This window comes from Equus przewalskii, chromosome 1 (assembly GCF_037783145.1).
Source record: "Equus przewalskii isolate Varuska chromosome 1, EquPr2, whole genome shotgun sequence".
Lineage (NCBI taxonomy): Eukaryota > Metazoa > Chordata > Mammalia > Perissodactyla > Equidae > Equus > Equus przewalskii.
In genome coordinates this window covers 113,182,714-113,199,801 of record NC_091831.1, presented here as the reverse complement: position 1 = coordinate 113,199,801, position 17,088 = coordinate 113,182,714, and the positions used below count along the sequence as shown (strand labels likewise).

Sequence of the window (17,088 nt, the reverse complement as noted above, 5' to 3'; positions counted from 1 at the left end):
TAATCACCAAAGAGCTTTACAGATTTTGGGGAAAGTATTTTACTCACAGCCCCACAGCTAGCTGCCTGAATGGATCTTGCATAATCTAAGATCCTAGGACTCTCCCTGGAAATGCAGGTGAACTTCAGTAGCTGGATCCCCTTCAGGCAAAGAACTTCACAGGTCTAGGACAATCAGGAGAGGGATCCAATCTCAGGAAGGTATTCCAAACACTGTCTTACCTAGGTTTGTTCTTGTGGGTCTCACCTTCTGGGCACATCTGGCCGTAGGGACCCTGCCAGCATGATTCTACTGCAGGAGCATGGATATCAACTTGTTCAGCCCCAATGTTACAGCTGGTAGATGGATACAGCTGTGTTAGTTTCCTGTTGCTGTTATAACAAATGACCACAAACTTAGTGGTTTAAAACAACAAAAAATTATTATCTTACAGTTCCTTAAATTAGAAGTCTGGCATGTATCTTGCTTGGCTAAAATCAAGGTATCAGTAGGGCTGTGTTCCTTTTGAGGGTCAAAAGGCTGTACCTTTTGAGAGACTCTAGAATTAATTTCCTTGCTCTTTATAATGTCTAAAGCCACTGAATTCCTTGGCTGGTGGCCCCCTTCCACCATCTTCAAAGCCAGCAATGTTGCACCTCTCTGTGCCTTTCTTCTGGAGTCACATCTCCTTATGACTCTCTTCTTCTGCCTCCCTTTTCCACATTGTGCCCACCTAGATAATCCAGGATAATCTCTCTATCTGAAGGTCAGCTGACAAGCAACTTTAATTCTACCTACAAGCTGAATTTCCCTTTACCATGTAACATGATGTACTCACAAGTTCTGGGAATTAGAACATGGACATTTTTGGGGGCCATTAGTCTGCCTAACACAATGACTTATTGCAATATGCCCTAAGAACTGCCAGCAGGATTGTAAATATTTTCTTCTCTATATTAATTTCTTCTTAATTACCTAGTTTGTGTGTGCCCTTTGTTGCCTGCTGGAAACCTGACTGAAATAATCTTTTTTTTTCTTTGAAGATCAGGGAAATAACAACTAGTTTTTAAGTTGATGGCTATAATGATCCAGTAGAAATTAATTAAAAAAATATGGTGTAAGAGAGAGGGTGATGTGCTGAAGAAATCCCCGTGTAGTGGAGAACAAACAGGACATAGAGCACACATGGATAAGCAATAGGAGTTCACCTGCAATACTATGGGACAGCAATTGCAAGAGGTGAGAAAACGTGTTGGAAGTTTTCTGATTGCTTCAGCATTCTAGGGATGGTGAGGAGCAAGGTCCCCAGTGGAAAGTCAGGGAGAAGGTGGAGCTGTCAGAGGTTGAGACTGAGAACAAAATAGGAACTAGCCATCTAGGAGAGAGGGAGAATAAATAGACTAGAATGCGCATTTTAATGGAAGTCATATTGCCTCTAACAGGTTAAAAATGTGTTTTTGGTGGGAAGGTGAAAAATCTTGGATATTACCATGTGTAGCCCTCCAAAAGGCCATGGTACATGAGAAAATATACAAGCATATCTGTAGCATCACTATTTCAAGGCAAGGTGACAATGAAAAAAAATATCCAAAAAGACTCCTTAGCAGAGGTGATAATGAATAAAAGGTTGAGAAATATTGGGCTAGCACAACATAGTATGTTTACTTTAAGGCTCACCTGAAATTCATGGCCAAGGACTTCAAATGAGACCAGTGATGGAAGTTGTGTGTTTTTATTTATTTATTTGTTTGTTTGCTTATTTGCCTCATAATGCTGCATGAGTGCAGTGTGTACTGGGTAGTGGGCTAGATTTAATAAGGTTAGGTTTTGTGCAAAAGAAAGGGGAAAGGGAGCTGAAGGAGTATGCAAAAGAGTGATCATGGTGATGGCTCAAGTCCTCTCCACTGGAGAACAGGATCTAGGGCACTCTGGCCTGTTGCAGACAGGTATGGGGCAGTGGTGACCACCTTGAACCCCTGGAAGCACTAGAAACAAAGAGTGAAAATCCATCATTTACATCTCAGTCCTGTCTTCAAACAGCATCTGATTTCTTGGAAGCAAGTGAGTTCAATTTCTTTAATGCAGATTTACTTCTTTAGAATATATTTTTTGCTTATTTTCTAGAGAAGCCACAGTGATTTATAAGATTCAATATGATGTGAAGTTTCATATATAAATAGGAGAAGCCATATAAGAAGAGCAGATAGAGAACATCCTTCCATCAATGCCAATACATTCACTGACTTCACGGAATGATGTCTTTGCCTTGAACGAGAAAACAAATTTCAGGGAAAGTCAGTTCTTGTTGGTAATAGACTGCCCTCAACTTTGCTTCTGTCTTCCGTAAAGTTGAGCATGATATATCTATTTGTTATGCTGGTGTATAAATTCCTAGTTTGTTCATTAATCTCTCTTGTCTACCATGCTTTCCTAGTGAGACTGAGAGCTCCTTGCTGCCAGTGAATATTTTTCATACTTTTTTTTTTTTTTACCACAATAACACTTAACACAATAATTGCTGAGACCATTCCTTCTACTCCACATCTCCCTACATTTGCCACTTCCCTGGGCTCCTCTTCTCCTACCATCAATTTCAAACCCCCTGAGCCAGTGTGTTCAACTCGCCTTTGTGTTTCCTTTCCTTTAACATCTTCTGAAGAACTCCAGGAAAGGAAAAGCTTGTCATGTCTGACATTTAAATGCTAGAACTATCCTCCCTGTTTGATGAGCCCCCCTTTGGGCTGCCTTACACACTAAAGGTCTGCTAGCTCATTTCAACAATCAGAGAGCAGAATTACATATTAATGGAGGTGACTCATAATTGAGAAAATCATTTTCCTTTATGCCGCCTCCACAGTTCATTTAAATAACTTAAAATCTCCCATTCCTTTAACTTTATTCCTGTTTGATATTTAAACACAGATGCCATTTCTCACCTTTACCACCAGGAACCTATAGGGAAGTTTTGCTTTTCTCCATTGATCAAATAGCTTTTAAGACCTTTCTTAACATGTAAATAGTCCTCTATTTTACAATTCTATCAAGAATTTGACCCATTCTTTAAAGATATTTACCGCTAACTATGAAACTTTACATCTTAATTCAATCATCCATGAAACAAATTATTATGGAGTTTTTAAGAGCCAATAAATCATTTATATCAACAAATAATAAGATCAATAGAAAAGCTGATTCCAATCTCATCTGCACCCCATATCCTGCCAGAAGAAAACCAGTTGCAAAATAGTGGATTGTAGGTATAAGTAAATACCAAAAAACAAACAAGAAACCTATTAAAATAAAAAAAAATTCAAAGACATTAATAGGTAAAGCATCTCTTTTAACTTAATTATATGCTTTATAATAGGCATATAATAATCACTTAATAAAATCAAATTGGTGGATAATTACTATCTTCAATATATTCTAAAAGAAACTCTAAATTTAAAATAGAGTTGCTAGCAAAGGAAAGGAGGAAGCTAGAAATTAAAATTCAAAAGACATTTCACACCAGTTTCTTTTATTTGTGGATTCTCAGTAATTTGTGTGTATGTGTGAGGAAGATTAGCGCTGAGCTAACATCTGTGCCCATCCTTCTCTATTTTATCTGTGGGATGCCATCACAGCGTAGGTCCGCGCCCAGGATCCCAACTAGCGTCCCCTGGGCCGCCGAAGAGGAACGCACGAACTTAACCACTATGCAGCTAGGCTGGCCTAGATTCTCCACAATATTTGATGCTTATTATGTGTGTGGAAAGTTGTAGAACTCTCATTAGAAAACTGTTATATAAATATGGTCAGTAGTGACTAATCTTAGTTGGGTTTACAGACATAGTACAAACAATCTCAATTCAAAAACATAAGGCAATTCTAATCACCCTTTTCCCATCCCAACTAAAACATTTTTAAAAAAACATTTTCACTTTTGAATCAGTTGTTTTACCTCAAATATTACTTACAAATCAGTTGCCTGAATATAATTGGTTAAAAACAAACACATGAAGGAATTCTACATGAAAGGTATGACTATACAGAGCCTTAGGCATCAGTGGAAAAAAAGTTGGATTTTTTTTTTTGAGAGGTACACTTCCTTGAGTTAATTCCTACCTGCAGATGTTGTCACAATTTCTGTGGTGTTTTTGAGGCCCATGAAGTCAAACTGATAAAGTCGCCAGGATTTCTGATCAGCGGCTTCAACTGAATTTTTTCTCCATCTATAAATCATTTCTTCTTTGGGGTAGCCATCTAAAATATAGAATAAATATTAACACTTAATGATGTAGGTTTATAAAACGTTAATGTCAAAATTATAATTCTGATCACTTAGGAGTTAAAATTTTAGGTCATATTTATTGTCCAAATTTTCCTCAAACACACAGAACTCCAAAAATAAATAGGCAAAGGCCACCTAACCCAGAAGGTTTCTGTTGCAGATCTTCATGATCAGCAGGAGATTCCTAGCCACAAGCCTCACCATTGTCTGTGTGGACACAGCACATGGGGAGGCAGTGGTCTTTATTTCTTTCGTCTTGGAGAGCCACAGCTGTAATCAACCTTCATAGAGTAGAGATGCTCGTCAGAGTCTCACTAGCACCCAGACACCGAGATCTAACTGCCTGGCCCATTCCTATCACACCTTCCACCCTTCCTCAGAACTTAGTCCATCCAGAACTCAGGAAAGATGAATTTAATAAGGCAATCACTCTAGGATTCCATAGGTCAACTGACTCTTAGTCTGACATTATCTGCGAATTTTGGTCTTTTCCAGAGACCATTTCCCATCTGGTTAATTACTCCAGGAAGCAAGATGCTTTAGTGTTTCTGCTGCCTTAGGCCCAGTGTTGGCAACCTGCCCAGAGCCAAGTGTCATGGATAGGGGCTCTGCCCCACTCCTGCTGGTGCTGTTACCAGGGGTCTGTGGGCTCCGTGAGCCCAAGCCAGAGATTGACCTGATGCTTGCTTCTCCACTCCTGGATCCCCTCTTCTGAACAGTGCTTGGGACCATATCATTAACTCTGAGCTGGAGCTCCCTGGGCTGGTAGAAGGGCAGACCTGGAACCCTTGCTTTCTGTGGTTCTGTCCCGTCTCCAGGCCCTGCAGTGAGGTGTACCCCACGGGGCATACCATACTCAAGAGCAGGACTAGATCTCATTTTGTCACTCAACACATGACAGCATTGGCATTATTAGCCCTTTACTGACTCACAGCAGACACAGGCATGACTCTGGAAGGAGGAAACATATGCACCACCTTGATGAGTTATAGTGAGTACAAAAAGCACTGAACTGACAAACATATACTTTTGCAAATATGTTAATAAAGTGGTTGAAAATTGCTAATTAAACATTTAGATCAGCTTGCAAAAACTCATAGACAATCCGCCTTCTCCATTTTTTTCCTTTTTGCCCATCATTGCTAGCTTGGCTCATTTTTTCAAAGACGAAAATAGAGGGGCCAGCCTGGTGGCTGAGTTCTGTGTGCTCTGCTTTAGTAGCCCAGGTTTGTGGGTTTGGATCCCGGGTGAGGACTTACTCTACTCAGCAGTCATGCTGTGGTGGCAGCCCACATACAAAATAGAGTAAGACTGGCAAAGACGTTAGCTCAAGGCTAATCTTCCTGGAGCAAAAAGAGCAAGATTGCCTATGATTTTAGCCCAGGGCTGATCTTCCTTATCAAAAAAAAAAGAAAGAAAAGAAAGAAAGACTGAAATAGAGGAGAGGTGTGCCTCCTGCTTTCTGATTGTGGATTGCTCTGTGAAATTACTGTCAACATCGCAGGGACACTTGCTCTCTGCTAACTTGACAACGTTGATGTTAAGGCACTTAGACTCAGCCTGAACAGACCAAACATATTACTTGGCCATTAGCTGCTGTCTCAATTGCCTCATCTCCTTGTTAGACTGTCATAATTAGAAAAGGTACATTATTTTATAATTCTTTCTTTTTAACTTTGTTTTGCTAAACAGTTTTATTGCGATATAAAACTTACTTAATATGCACAGTTTAGTGGTTTTTAGTATATTCTCAGAGTTGTGCAACTGTCACCATGATCTACTTTTAGAAAATTTTCAACATCTCAAAATGAAATCCCACAGTCATCAGCAGTCATTCCCCATTCTCCCTCCTTGCATGCACCACCTGTATTATTCAGTCCTAGGCAGCCACTAATATATTTTCTGTCTATTGTTTGCCTATTCTGGGCATTTCATATAAACAGAATCATGCAACATATCTTTTATAACTGTCTACCTTTACTTAGCATAATTTGTTTAAGGTTCACTCATTGTAGCTCATGTCAATACTTCATTCCCATTTATTGCTCAATAATATTCCATTGTATGGATATACTATATTTTGTTTAGCTGTTTGTCATTTGATAGACATTTTGGTTGAGTCTACTTTTATACTATTATGGATAATGTGATAATGAACATTTGTGTACAAGATCTTGTGTCAACCTATGTTTTCTATTTTGGGGGGTATATACCTAGGAGTGGAATTGTTGAGTCATGGGGTAACTCCATGTTTAATATCCTGAGGAATTGCCAGATTCTTTTCCAAAGTGGCTAGACCTTAAAGTCCCACCAGCAAAGTATGAGGGTTCCAATTTCTCCAGATTTTCTCGATATTTGTGAGTGTCTGACTTTTTAGTTATAATAGTCGTAGTGGGTATGAGTGGTATCTTTTTTTTTTTTGAGGAAGATTATCCCCGAGCTAACTGCTGCCAATATTCTTCTTTTTGCTAAGGAAGACTGGCCCTGAGCCAACATTTGTGCCCATCTTCCTCTACTTTATATGTGAGACGCCTGCCACAGCATGGCATGCCAAGCAGTGCCATGTCCGCACCTGGGATCTGAACCTGCGAACCCCAGGCCACCAAAGCCAAACTTGTGCACTTAACCGCTGTGCCACCAGGCTGGTCCAGTATCTTACTGTTTTAATTTGCATTTCCCAAATGACTAATGATATTCAGCATCTTTTCATGGATTTATTGGCCATATATATGTCTTGTTTGGTGAGGTGCCCATTCAGATCTTTTGCTCACTTTTCAATTGGGTTGTTTTCACATTGTTGAGTTTTAAGAGTTATTTACACATTTTGGGTGCAAGTCCTTTATCAAACATATATATTTTACAAACATTTTCTGCCATTCTGTGACTTGTCTTGATTCTCTCTGCTTCATTTTTCAAGGAGAGTTTTGCTAGTTATAGAATTATTGATTGACAGTCTTTTTCCTTCAGAACTTTGAAGATGTCACCTAATCGTCTTCTGCACTTCATGATTTCTGGTGATAAATCTGTTATTAAATGTATTGAAACTTACTTTAAAATGTTACATTGTTTTTCTCTTTCTGCTTTCAAAACCTTCCCTTCTCTTTCTCTTTGACTTTTCTCAGTTTGATTATGATGTGATAGGAGTGGATCTCTGAGTTTGTTGGAGTTGGCTGATCATCTTGGATGTATAGACTAATGTGGGTTTTTTTGGTCACTTTTTTGGCTGTTATTTCTTCAAATAGTTTTGGCTCTATTTATTTACTCTTCTCCTCTGGGACTCCCATTAAGTGTGTGCTGGTAATCTTCATGATGTGCCACAGGTCTATGCATTTCAGTATGTTTTTCTCCATCCATTTTTCATTTTGTTCTTCTCACTGGATAAACTCTATTGGCCTTTCATCAAGTTTTCTGATCCTTTGTTCTGTCTACTCAAATCTATGGTTGTAGCTGACTACCGATTTTTTAATTTATGTCATTGTCCTTTTCAACTTCAGAATTTTTATTGGGTTCTTTTTAGTAATTTCGATCTTTTCACTTCTATTCTCTATTTGGAGAGATCTAGTTGTCACACTTTCCTTTAATTCTTTGGACATGGTTTACTTTAATTCTCTGAATGTATTTAAAATAGCTGAATTCAACTCTTTGTCTAGTACATCCAGCATCTGGGATTCTTCAAGGGTAATTTCTACTGATGGCTTTTGTTCCTGTATATGTGTCATGGTTTCCCGTTTCTTTGCAGGTTTTATAATTTTTTCTTGGAAACCAGACATTTTAGATAATATATTGTAACAACTCTGGTACCAGAACCCTCTGTCTACTCCAGGGTTTGTTGTTGTTTCTGGTCTTTTTGGCTTTGTTGTTGTTTTTCTTCTTTCTGCTTATTTGTTAGTGACACTTCTGAACTAATTTAGTAGATCTATATTCCCTACAATGTTTGACCACTGAGTTCTCTGTTAGCTTTTTGTTATTGTTGCTTTTATGCTCTTGTTTTTATTTTAAACCCTTGCCTTCTGGGATTCACCTTTGGTTCATTAAAATTTAGTGGTCAGTCAATCATCTGTCAGACTATTTCCTTACATGCCTTACCTGTATTTCCTCCTATGTTTTCCAAGGGGAACAGTGTGTGAAGGCATGACTTCAAACTTCAAACAGTTTATGAGATGGGCTTAGCTATAATTTCCAGCTTGCATATATCCTCAAGACCAGAGGTAAGTGACTTGGGCCTTCTCCTTTCCCTAGTCTTTCCTTGGCATGCACACAGCTCTGCACATGTGTACAGCATTCTTCTGGATCTCCAGGAATTCACCGATACTTTTCGAACTTCTCTGTGATCACCTAGTTCTCTAGGACTTCCTTTTACTTTTTTCTTTTCTTTTTTTTTTTTGCCTGGACCCTTGTTTGCACCAATTGATATTACAATCTTAGGCAGATGCAATTTTTCCAGAAGATTTCTATTTTTTTCTATGATTCCCTGGGGATACTGCTCTTTTTGCTGAGCTGAGCTCTTAGTTAAATCAAATAGCCACAACATCCTGGGAATGGAGATTTCCCAAGTACTGCTAGTTTTGACAAAATATTGACTGTGCTCTGAACAGAGTTCTTAACAGAGTCCCAAAAGAGGTCAATCTTCTACTTTCATTATGAGACTGCAGGTCTTTCACAGCTACCATGTCACTGAGCTGGGGAGGCAAGGAGAAAGGGAATAGCCCCAAGTTGACATACACAGGTTCCACTGACTTTCTGAGGTCCAGAAATTTTTCCTGGATAGGTAACTTTCAGTCTTATTGGTGACTTTGGTTAATTCATTAGCATTCTGAAATGGTTGATTTTAGTTTCTTTGTCAGTATTTTCACTGCTTTTGTGGGAAAGTGGTCTTTGAGGTTTTCACACCACCATTCCAAGATCAATCTCCCTATGCCATAATTCTAATAATAATAATAACAATAGCAAATGATGGCTACTACTTATTGAGAACCAATAGGCTCAATAGAATTTTTACCTGCATTTTCTATTTAATCTTCTTATCCTTTTCTAGACTGATCTGAGCACTGTAATGTTAAATAACTTACCCAGTGCCAAACAGCTCAAAATTGACAAAATTGCATAACAAAACTGGGTCTGTGCAAACCCAAAAGCTTCTCTCAACTTCATCCTACCTGACTTCTCCTTTTATAAAACCTCCATTCCTTTTTTAGCTTGTGAGGACTCCCTTTGCATCTTCCTTTCCACAAAAAAAATCAATACTAATGTCCTAATAAATTAATATGCAACATTTTCTTTAAAACATATTTAAATTTGAATTAACTGTAGTCCTCTGAAGATGCATGCATTAACTTAAAAGAAAAATTATAGTTGAGATTTCAGAGACAAGGTTAATGGGGAGGAGAATTTCAGTACCTTACTTAGCCACTGAATTCTAAGTCTCCTCTTCCTACTCATCACCACCATCATCCCCCATCACCATCACCACCACCATCATCATCATCATATTGCTCTCACATGTAACTGTAATCATGTGCTAAGCAATGTTCAGGGCCTTTGTGTATAGTCAGTCCCATAGTGATCCTAATGATGTAAATATTGCTCTACCCATTTTGCAGATGAGAAAGCTGAGGCACAGAGACACTGAGTAATGCACCTAATGTAGAGCTAGAGAACAAACCAAGATCATCTGGCTTTAAAGTCCATGCCTTCACTCACTGTACTACAGTGGTCTCCACTTGTTCTGATTGTCCACATTCCCCAAATCCAAGTTCCTCAACTTATAAGAGTTCCCTCAAAAATACATACTGTAGGGGCTGGCCTGGTTGCATAGTGGTTAAGTTCATGTGCTCCACTTCGGTGGCCTAGGGTTCACAGTTACAGATCCCAGGTGTGGACCTACACACCGCTCATCAAGCCATGCTGGGGCAGCATCCCACATACAAAACAGAGGAAGATTTGCACAGATGTTAGCTCAGGGACAATCTTCCTCAAGCAAAAGAGGAAGATTGGCAACAGATGTTGTCTCAGGGCCAAGCTTCCTCATCAAAAAAAAAAAAAAAATACTCTATCATGGAAAACACCAGCCACCCTTTTAACAAATCCACTTTTCTCGAGTAGAAAGGTGATTGCTTTCCAAACTACTTGCTGCCTTGATCTTTGTGGAGATGCAGATAGTGATGGTTCTTTCATAAAAACATCAGTAAGAATTATCAACACTTTAAACAACAACCTATCAGCTGCAATTTTCCCAAAGACCTGATATTAACATCCCTGTTCTTTGGGGGGCATTTTATTAAACACTTCCTACCCTTGAGAAGGCTTCACAGCCATTGATGAGCCCCACCACCATGGTAGCGGTAGTGAATGACTTGAGCAGAGGTAGATGATGAGCCATGATGCTAACAGGAGTGGAACCATGGGGCCCCCACTTGCAGGGGCCCACCCAAATCTTAGCAAGCTTACAACGACCTTTTTGAGATGTAATTTTGAATTATTTGCAGAAGGCCTCCTACTCCCTCTTGTTTCCTCTCTTTTAATATTTTTGTTATAAGTTTGACATACTGAACTTAACAATTTTTCATTTTTAAATCCATCAGTCATTTCTATATTTACTTTTATATTGATATTTAAGTAATCCTTCCTTAAACCATGCTCAGATAACTATTTCCAAAATTTGATTATAATCATTTTATAGTTTTATTTTTATATCTAATTTATTAGTCATTCTAAATTATTTTGGTCAGTGCCTGTCTACTTGAGTGTCAGTTCTCTGTGTTTGTGTGACATATTAACAAATACTAGTTTATGTCAATTTTTTAAGGAAAAATGCCCTATGGTTATAAAAATGAAGTTTTCATATCAGCAAAGTTAATTCCTAATCTTGTACATCAATCTGTCTATCTGGTCTCATGTTGTGGCGATGTCACTGAAGTTCGCACCATGAGGCATGGCCATGGTAGATGAGCCTGCTCTCCACGCTCATTCCTTGGCTGCCATGATAAAGAAGCCCCTCTTCAGGCCTTCTGCGTGGAACCTATGAAACAATGTAGTTTCTAATTTTTGAAGCTAGAAAACAATATTAAGAAAACTCTGAGACATACACGACAAAATCTTTAAGCTTTACAAGCTTTTTCTGCTAACTTAGTGGTTGTCTTGTTCTTTCATTAAAATGAAGATACTTTGTTTTCAGCTATCATTTCTTACACATACCTCAAGAGATCCAGCCTAAGACCTATATTATCAGTTTGGGTATAGTATTCACTACAGTATCCTAAAAAAATCACAAGCCTAGCCATAATGATATATTCCTTTGGAAACCAAATCTGATCAATCTCATTCATTTCTCACCGGACATGTTTTATCTACCTATGGTGAAAACATGAAAATCATTTTTTTCTTAAACAATAATAAAATATACAAAATTAGGCACTTGAAAGAAGAAAAGTAAAAACTGATCAATCAACTTATTATATTGAATAGTTCATTTGTTAAATAAAAATATCAATAATTCATGGACCAGATATTTACAACATCAGTGGCTGGTCAAATTTGTCATGATTGTTTCTAGCACAATCAAATGTTAACAAACAACAATATTTCCCAACTAGATAGCATTTTCCTCTGTAAAAATTTCAGGTTATGAGAGTGCTAATTGTCCTTAGATTGTTAAATATTATAAAAACTATACTAAATACGATTTTGCATTTGTGCATGACTGGCCAAGGGGACAGGATAGATGCGAATTCCCTTGGATTAGTATATGATAAAGGCAGCAACTTAAAGTAGCAGAGGGGAGAATGAGTATATGATCTGTGTAAGCCGTATAAGAAAAAGACAAATTTGGATCCACTTCTGTACCATACACCAGAGTAAATTCCAATAGTTCTGAAATGTAAACATGAAAAAGAAACAAGGAAACCACAGAAGTACTAGCATAGGAGAAATATGAATGAAATCCTTTATAACTTTGGATTTGGGGAAATTTTCCTAATGATGACTCAAAATCCAGAAGCAGTTAAAAAAACCTCACACATTTCTAAAATTGGCAACATGAAAAACATTATTTAAAAAGTGTTATCACAAAAAAGTACTCTTTAAGGAAAGTAAAAATGACAAATGCCAAATTGGGGAAAATATAGTTAATATATTACAGAATAAGACTAATTACACTAATAAACAAAAAACATATGGGCTGGCCCCATAGCCTAGTGGTTAAGCTCAGTGCACTCCATTTTGGTGGCCCAGGTTCAGTTCCCAGGCGTGGACTTATACCATTCATTGGTGGCCATGCTGTGGCGGCAACCCACGCACAAAATAGAGGAAGATTGGCACAGATGTTAGCTCAGGGCAAATGTTCCTCAGCCCAAAAAAAAACAAAAAGGAGAGAGAGTGAGAAAGGTATAAAAGTGAGAAAAAGACCAAAAATACAATAGTAAAAACTGGATAAACAGTTAACAATAAAAATGGACCTTAAATTGATAAAAAGACACCAAGCCTCACCAACAATGAGAGAAAGAACTAGAAGGCATTGGGCACCAACATATTATACTGAAATTTATAGCATTTGTCCTGACCGTCCTATACAGACTGAATTTCAGGCTAAATAAATATTGATTATGGAAGGTTCTTTTCTGTAGGTAAAACACAGCTAACAAACACAGGAGAAAAGATATAATTATAATATGCCCCTCTGCAGCCTCTGAGGGATGTGGAAGTCCATCTTATCATTGCTAAAGCAGGACAACCAGACATTATGTTCCTTCTGTGGTGATGTGCTCAGAATTCCACAAGACTGTCTAAGAAGTATTCTTCTCAGAAGAGTTGAACCTGAAGCTAACCAAAGCTTGAGAGCTAACTGCAAGTTTACGGGAAATGTGAAGAATGCATGACACCATGAGAATATAATCAGCCAAATCTAGGATGTGTAAAATTTGACAGGCAATATGGCCTAGTTTCCATCCGGATAACTAGAGGAAAGTTTTATTGATTAAAAGAGACTTAAGAGAAACATTAACCAAATGTGATGTGTAGACCTTGATTGATACTGATTTGAACAAGCAGTCTGTAAAAAAGACAACTGGAGAAACTGGTCATGAGTGGAGTGTCCTCTGTTATGAATGGATCAATATTAACCTTGTGTGATAACGACCTTGGATTAACAGAGGTGCATGTCTGTTAGAAGCACCTAATGAGGTATTTGTAGGAAAAGCCATATGATGTCTAACATCTACTTTAAAGTATTCTTTAACAAATATAGAGAGGAGGTACCCAAAGCCAAAATAACAAAAAGTCGATGTGGGTAACTGGCACATGGGGTTTCATTGCACTTTTTAATCTATAAAAAAATTAAAATACTGGTAAAATGTTCATACAGTTTGCAAATTAAAGCCCATATTTAGCTGATAAAATAGCTATTTTAAAGCTCAAAAGGCTTATCAAAATAAAAGCATATAATGTCCAAAACAGCAGTACCAACAACCGTAGGGTCTGGATTCAGACTCTGCCATTTACACACTCTAACACTTTGATCCCAGGAAGTAATTAAAATGCTTTTCAGGTCTCAGACTCCTAATGTGTGAAACGTGGATGGGAATCTTACTTCCTAATGGTGTAGTGGCACCAAAGGTTGCACACAATTGTATGTTCCGGACTGAATCGCCCCCTTCCCACGAGTCCAAATGTTGAAGCCCTAGCTCCCAGTGTTTCGGCATCTGGAGGTGGGGCCTTTGGAAAGCAAGTAGGTCACGAAGGTGGAGCCCTCATTATGGGATTAGTGTCCTTATAAGAAGAGACATGAAAGAGATAATTTCTCTTTCCACCAGGTGAGGACATAGCAAGAAGTTCTGCGGTCCTGGAAGAGGACCCTAGCTAGATGCCGAACCTGCCAGCACCTTCATCTTGAACTTCCAACCTCCAGAACTGTGAGAAATAAATGTTCGCTTTTTAAGCCAGCCAGTCTGTGGTATTTTGTTATAGCAGCCCACACTGGTTAAGACATGATATACTGTGCTTGGCAGTGTTCCAGGCCACAGTAATTGCTGAGTTAATGTTAACTGTAATTTTTATTGTAGTACCAAAAAAATATAAAATTACATGCCTCACTCAAAATACTGGATTGAAAAGTTCTTCCCTCTTTGAGCCGGGCTCTCTGGATGGCTCTCCTCTGTGGGCTCCCAGTCCCTTGGAGCTAAAAGCACGGAGCGGGAGGGAGGCTCACTGCCACTGTCAACACGAATGACTTTGGAGGATCCTCTCCTGCACACTGTTCTGCACACCCTGTCTTTTCAGCTTAGGATACAACAGGTCCAGAGGCAGCAGCCTTAAGAGAAGAATTACACTCTGTGCAGTGATTTGTCTAGAGAAAAGTGGTATTTGTTTTGAATGAGAGTTAAGCTCCTTGTCTGTTGCCTTTGACCTACTTGTTTAGAGGAAAAAGAGGAAAGTGGAGAGCATTGATTTAAAAGATGCAGTACGAAGCTGTTTCCAAATGTATTCTTGTTTCTATGCAAGAAAAAGTAAATGCTGCTTTGGTAACTGTGATCAGTTTGTTGTCTGCAGTTGTTAATGTGCCCAAGTATAATAATAATTTTCCTGATTTTATCAGAAAAGTTATGTTCTCAATGCAAATGTGACACAAATGCCCCAGAGCTTGTGAGCAGCTTCAGGCATCAATGACAAATTATCATTGTTGGGGTAGGAGGCCACAGTGTTTAAGAGATATTGTAGAGTCTACAGGACATTGTAGGGGTTACTCGATACTGTAGGAGCTCCTGGATATTGCAGGGTCTACTGCCAGGTCACAAAATCTTTGTTCACTGTTTAGAAACCATGCCAGTGTCTTCCTTAAAATTCTTTACTCAGCGATTTCTCAACTCAATGTAGTACAGCATTCAATGGTCCTTTATTATTAAATAAAGGCCCCTGAATAGGAGCCTACTGGTTGTTGCTTAGTTTTAACACATTGGTTACCTGGTTTCTAGATAGTAGAAAGCCTCTCTTGGGACTTTATCTTTTTAAATAAGATGGGGTGGTCTAGAACAATGTTTTTAAAACACTGGGTCTTTGGAATCAATGTAGTGGATCATATCCAGGATTTTAAAATAAAATACAAAAGAATAAAAAAGAAAATATCAGAAAGCATCATACACAGTCCAAGTAAATATTATTTTGTATTATTTTCAGTATGCGCATATACGTATATGTGTCCTGATTCTGGAATGGGAAATGTATTTCCCGAGGAGACTTAGTGTGAGAAATTTGAAAGCTACCATCTAGAGGTGAATTTGAGAATTCAGTGCCTTCAGGAACAGGGAAGACAAATGAGAGAGGCCAGGGGATGAACTGGAATGAGGGGGATAAAGGTGAAAATGACCTGCAGCACATAGCCTTGTCCACAGCAGTGTCCCCCACCCCCGCAAGAATCTGCCCAGTCACCAAATACTTTGGCCTTTCCAAAAATGGCAGAAATGGAATTTTGTGTAAAATTTCCTTTTATTTATTTATTTTTTGTGAGGAAGATTGGCCCTGACTTAACATCTGTTGCCAATCTTCTTCTTTCTGCTTGAAGAAGATTGTTACTGAGCTAACATTTGTGCCAATCTTCCTCTATTTTATGGCTTGACAAGCGGTGTTAGGTCTGTGCCCAGGATCTGAACCAGCAAACCCTGGGCCACTGAAGTGGAGCACGTCAACTTAACCACTACATTATCGGGCCAACCCCCTAAAATTTCCTTTTAAATGTTGATAGCTAACTCAACTTATTTTTTTTAACAAGCAAAGTATGCCCATACGACAGATTCCACTGTAGGGCATCTGTTGGTACAAGGTGAAGGTTTAAAATTGTGATTCCCTTGGGCAACAGCAGTCAGATTGGTAGGAAGGTAGGAGTCAACCAGAGATCTTTGGCCTAAGTTTACTTTTGAGTTACCTTTCAGGGTATCACAGCTTTAAAAAAGGTGAAAACACAAGCCTAGATGTGATTACATCTTATTCTCTTTAGTAACTCTAAGAAGAGTATCCTCGATTCTTGATCCCACCAAGTGGAAGAAAAATGAGACTAGTTGAGGCAAGTAAAGGCTAGCATGGCAGCTTGAGGTTGGCACCTCGCTCACCAAGTGCCTGAGACATCATCCTCTGGTCATCCTTGCTTAGTGCAGTCTGGGAGGACACTCACAGTCTCGGTGCTTGGGCATGTGTGTGTGTGTGTGGCTTCCTAAGTCTTCTGAGGTTTAATCTCCTTACTAGTTATAAAAATTAAACTATCCACAAAGAATGACCCATTCATAAATTTGAAATCATTAGCTTTGTACAATTTTAATAACCGAGATTTAAAAATTTTTAAATGAAAATTTAAGAGTGCTGGCATGGCATGGGAGAAAATATTTGCAAATTGTGAACCTGATAGGAGAATTTTATCTAGACTATGTAAGAACTTTTACATCTCAACAATAAAAAGGGAAGTAATCCAATTAAAAATAGGCAAAGGATTTGAACAGATGCTTTTTCAAGGAACATATACATATGGCTAATAAGTACATGAAAAGATGCTCAATGTTATTAGTCATTGGAAACATACAAATCAAAACTGAAATGATATACCACTTCATTCCCACTAGGATGGCCAGAATTAAAAAAAAAAAAAAGAAAATAGTAAACATTTGAGAGGACATGGAAAAAATCCTCATAAACTATTGGTGGGAATATAAAATAGGATAGTCACTTTGGAAAGCAGTTTGGCAGTTCCCCAAAATGCTAAACATATATACCACTCTTAGGTATATACCCAAGAGAAAAGAAAACATACATTCACACCAAAACTTGAATACTAAGGTTTATAGCAGCAATAGTCATAA

General features: G+C 38.3%; 1 protein-coding gene across 1 annotated transcript in view; it reads right to left on the bottom strand.

Annotated features, from left to right (window-relative positions):
• Window positions 1–17,088, bottom strand: part of GABRG3 (gamma-aminobutyric acid type A receptor subunit gamma3) — a 596,113-nt gene that overhangs the window by 78,154 nt on the left and 500,871 nt on the right. The window contains exon 6 of the mRNA XM_070620833.1: window positions 4,087–4,224. Coding sequence (XP_070476934.1) covers window positions 4,087–4,224 — 138 coding nt within the window. The remainder of the gene's footprint in view (window positions 1–4,086; window positions 4,225–17,088) is intronic.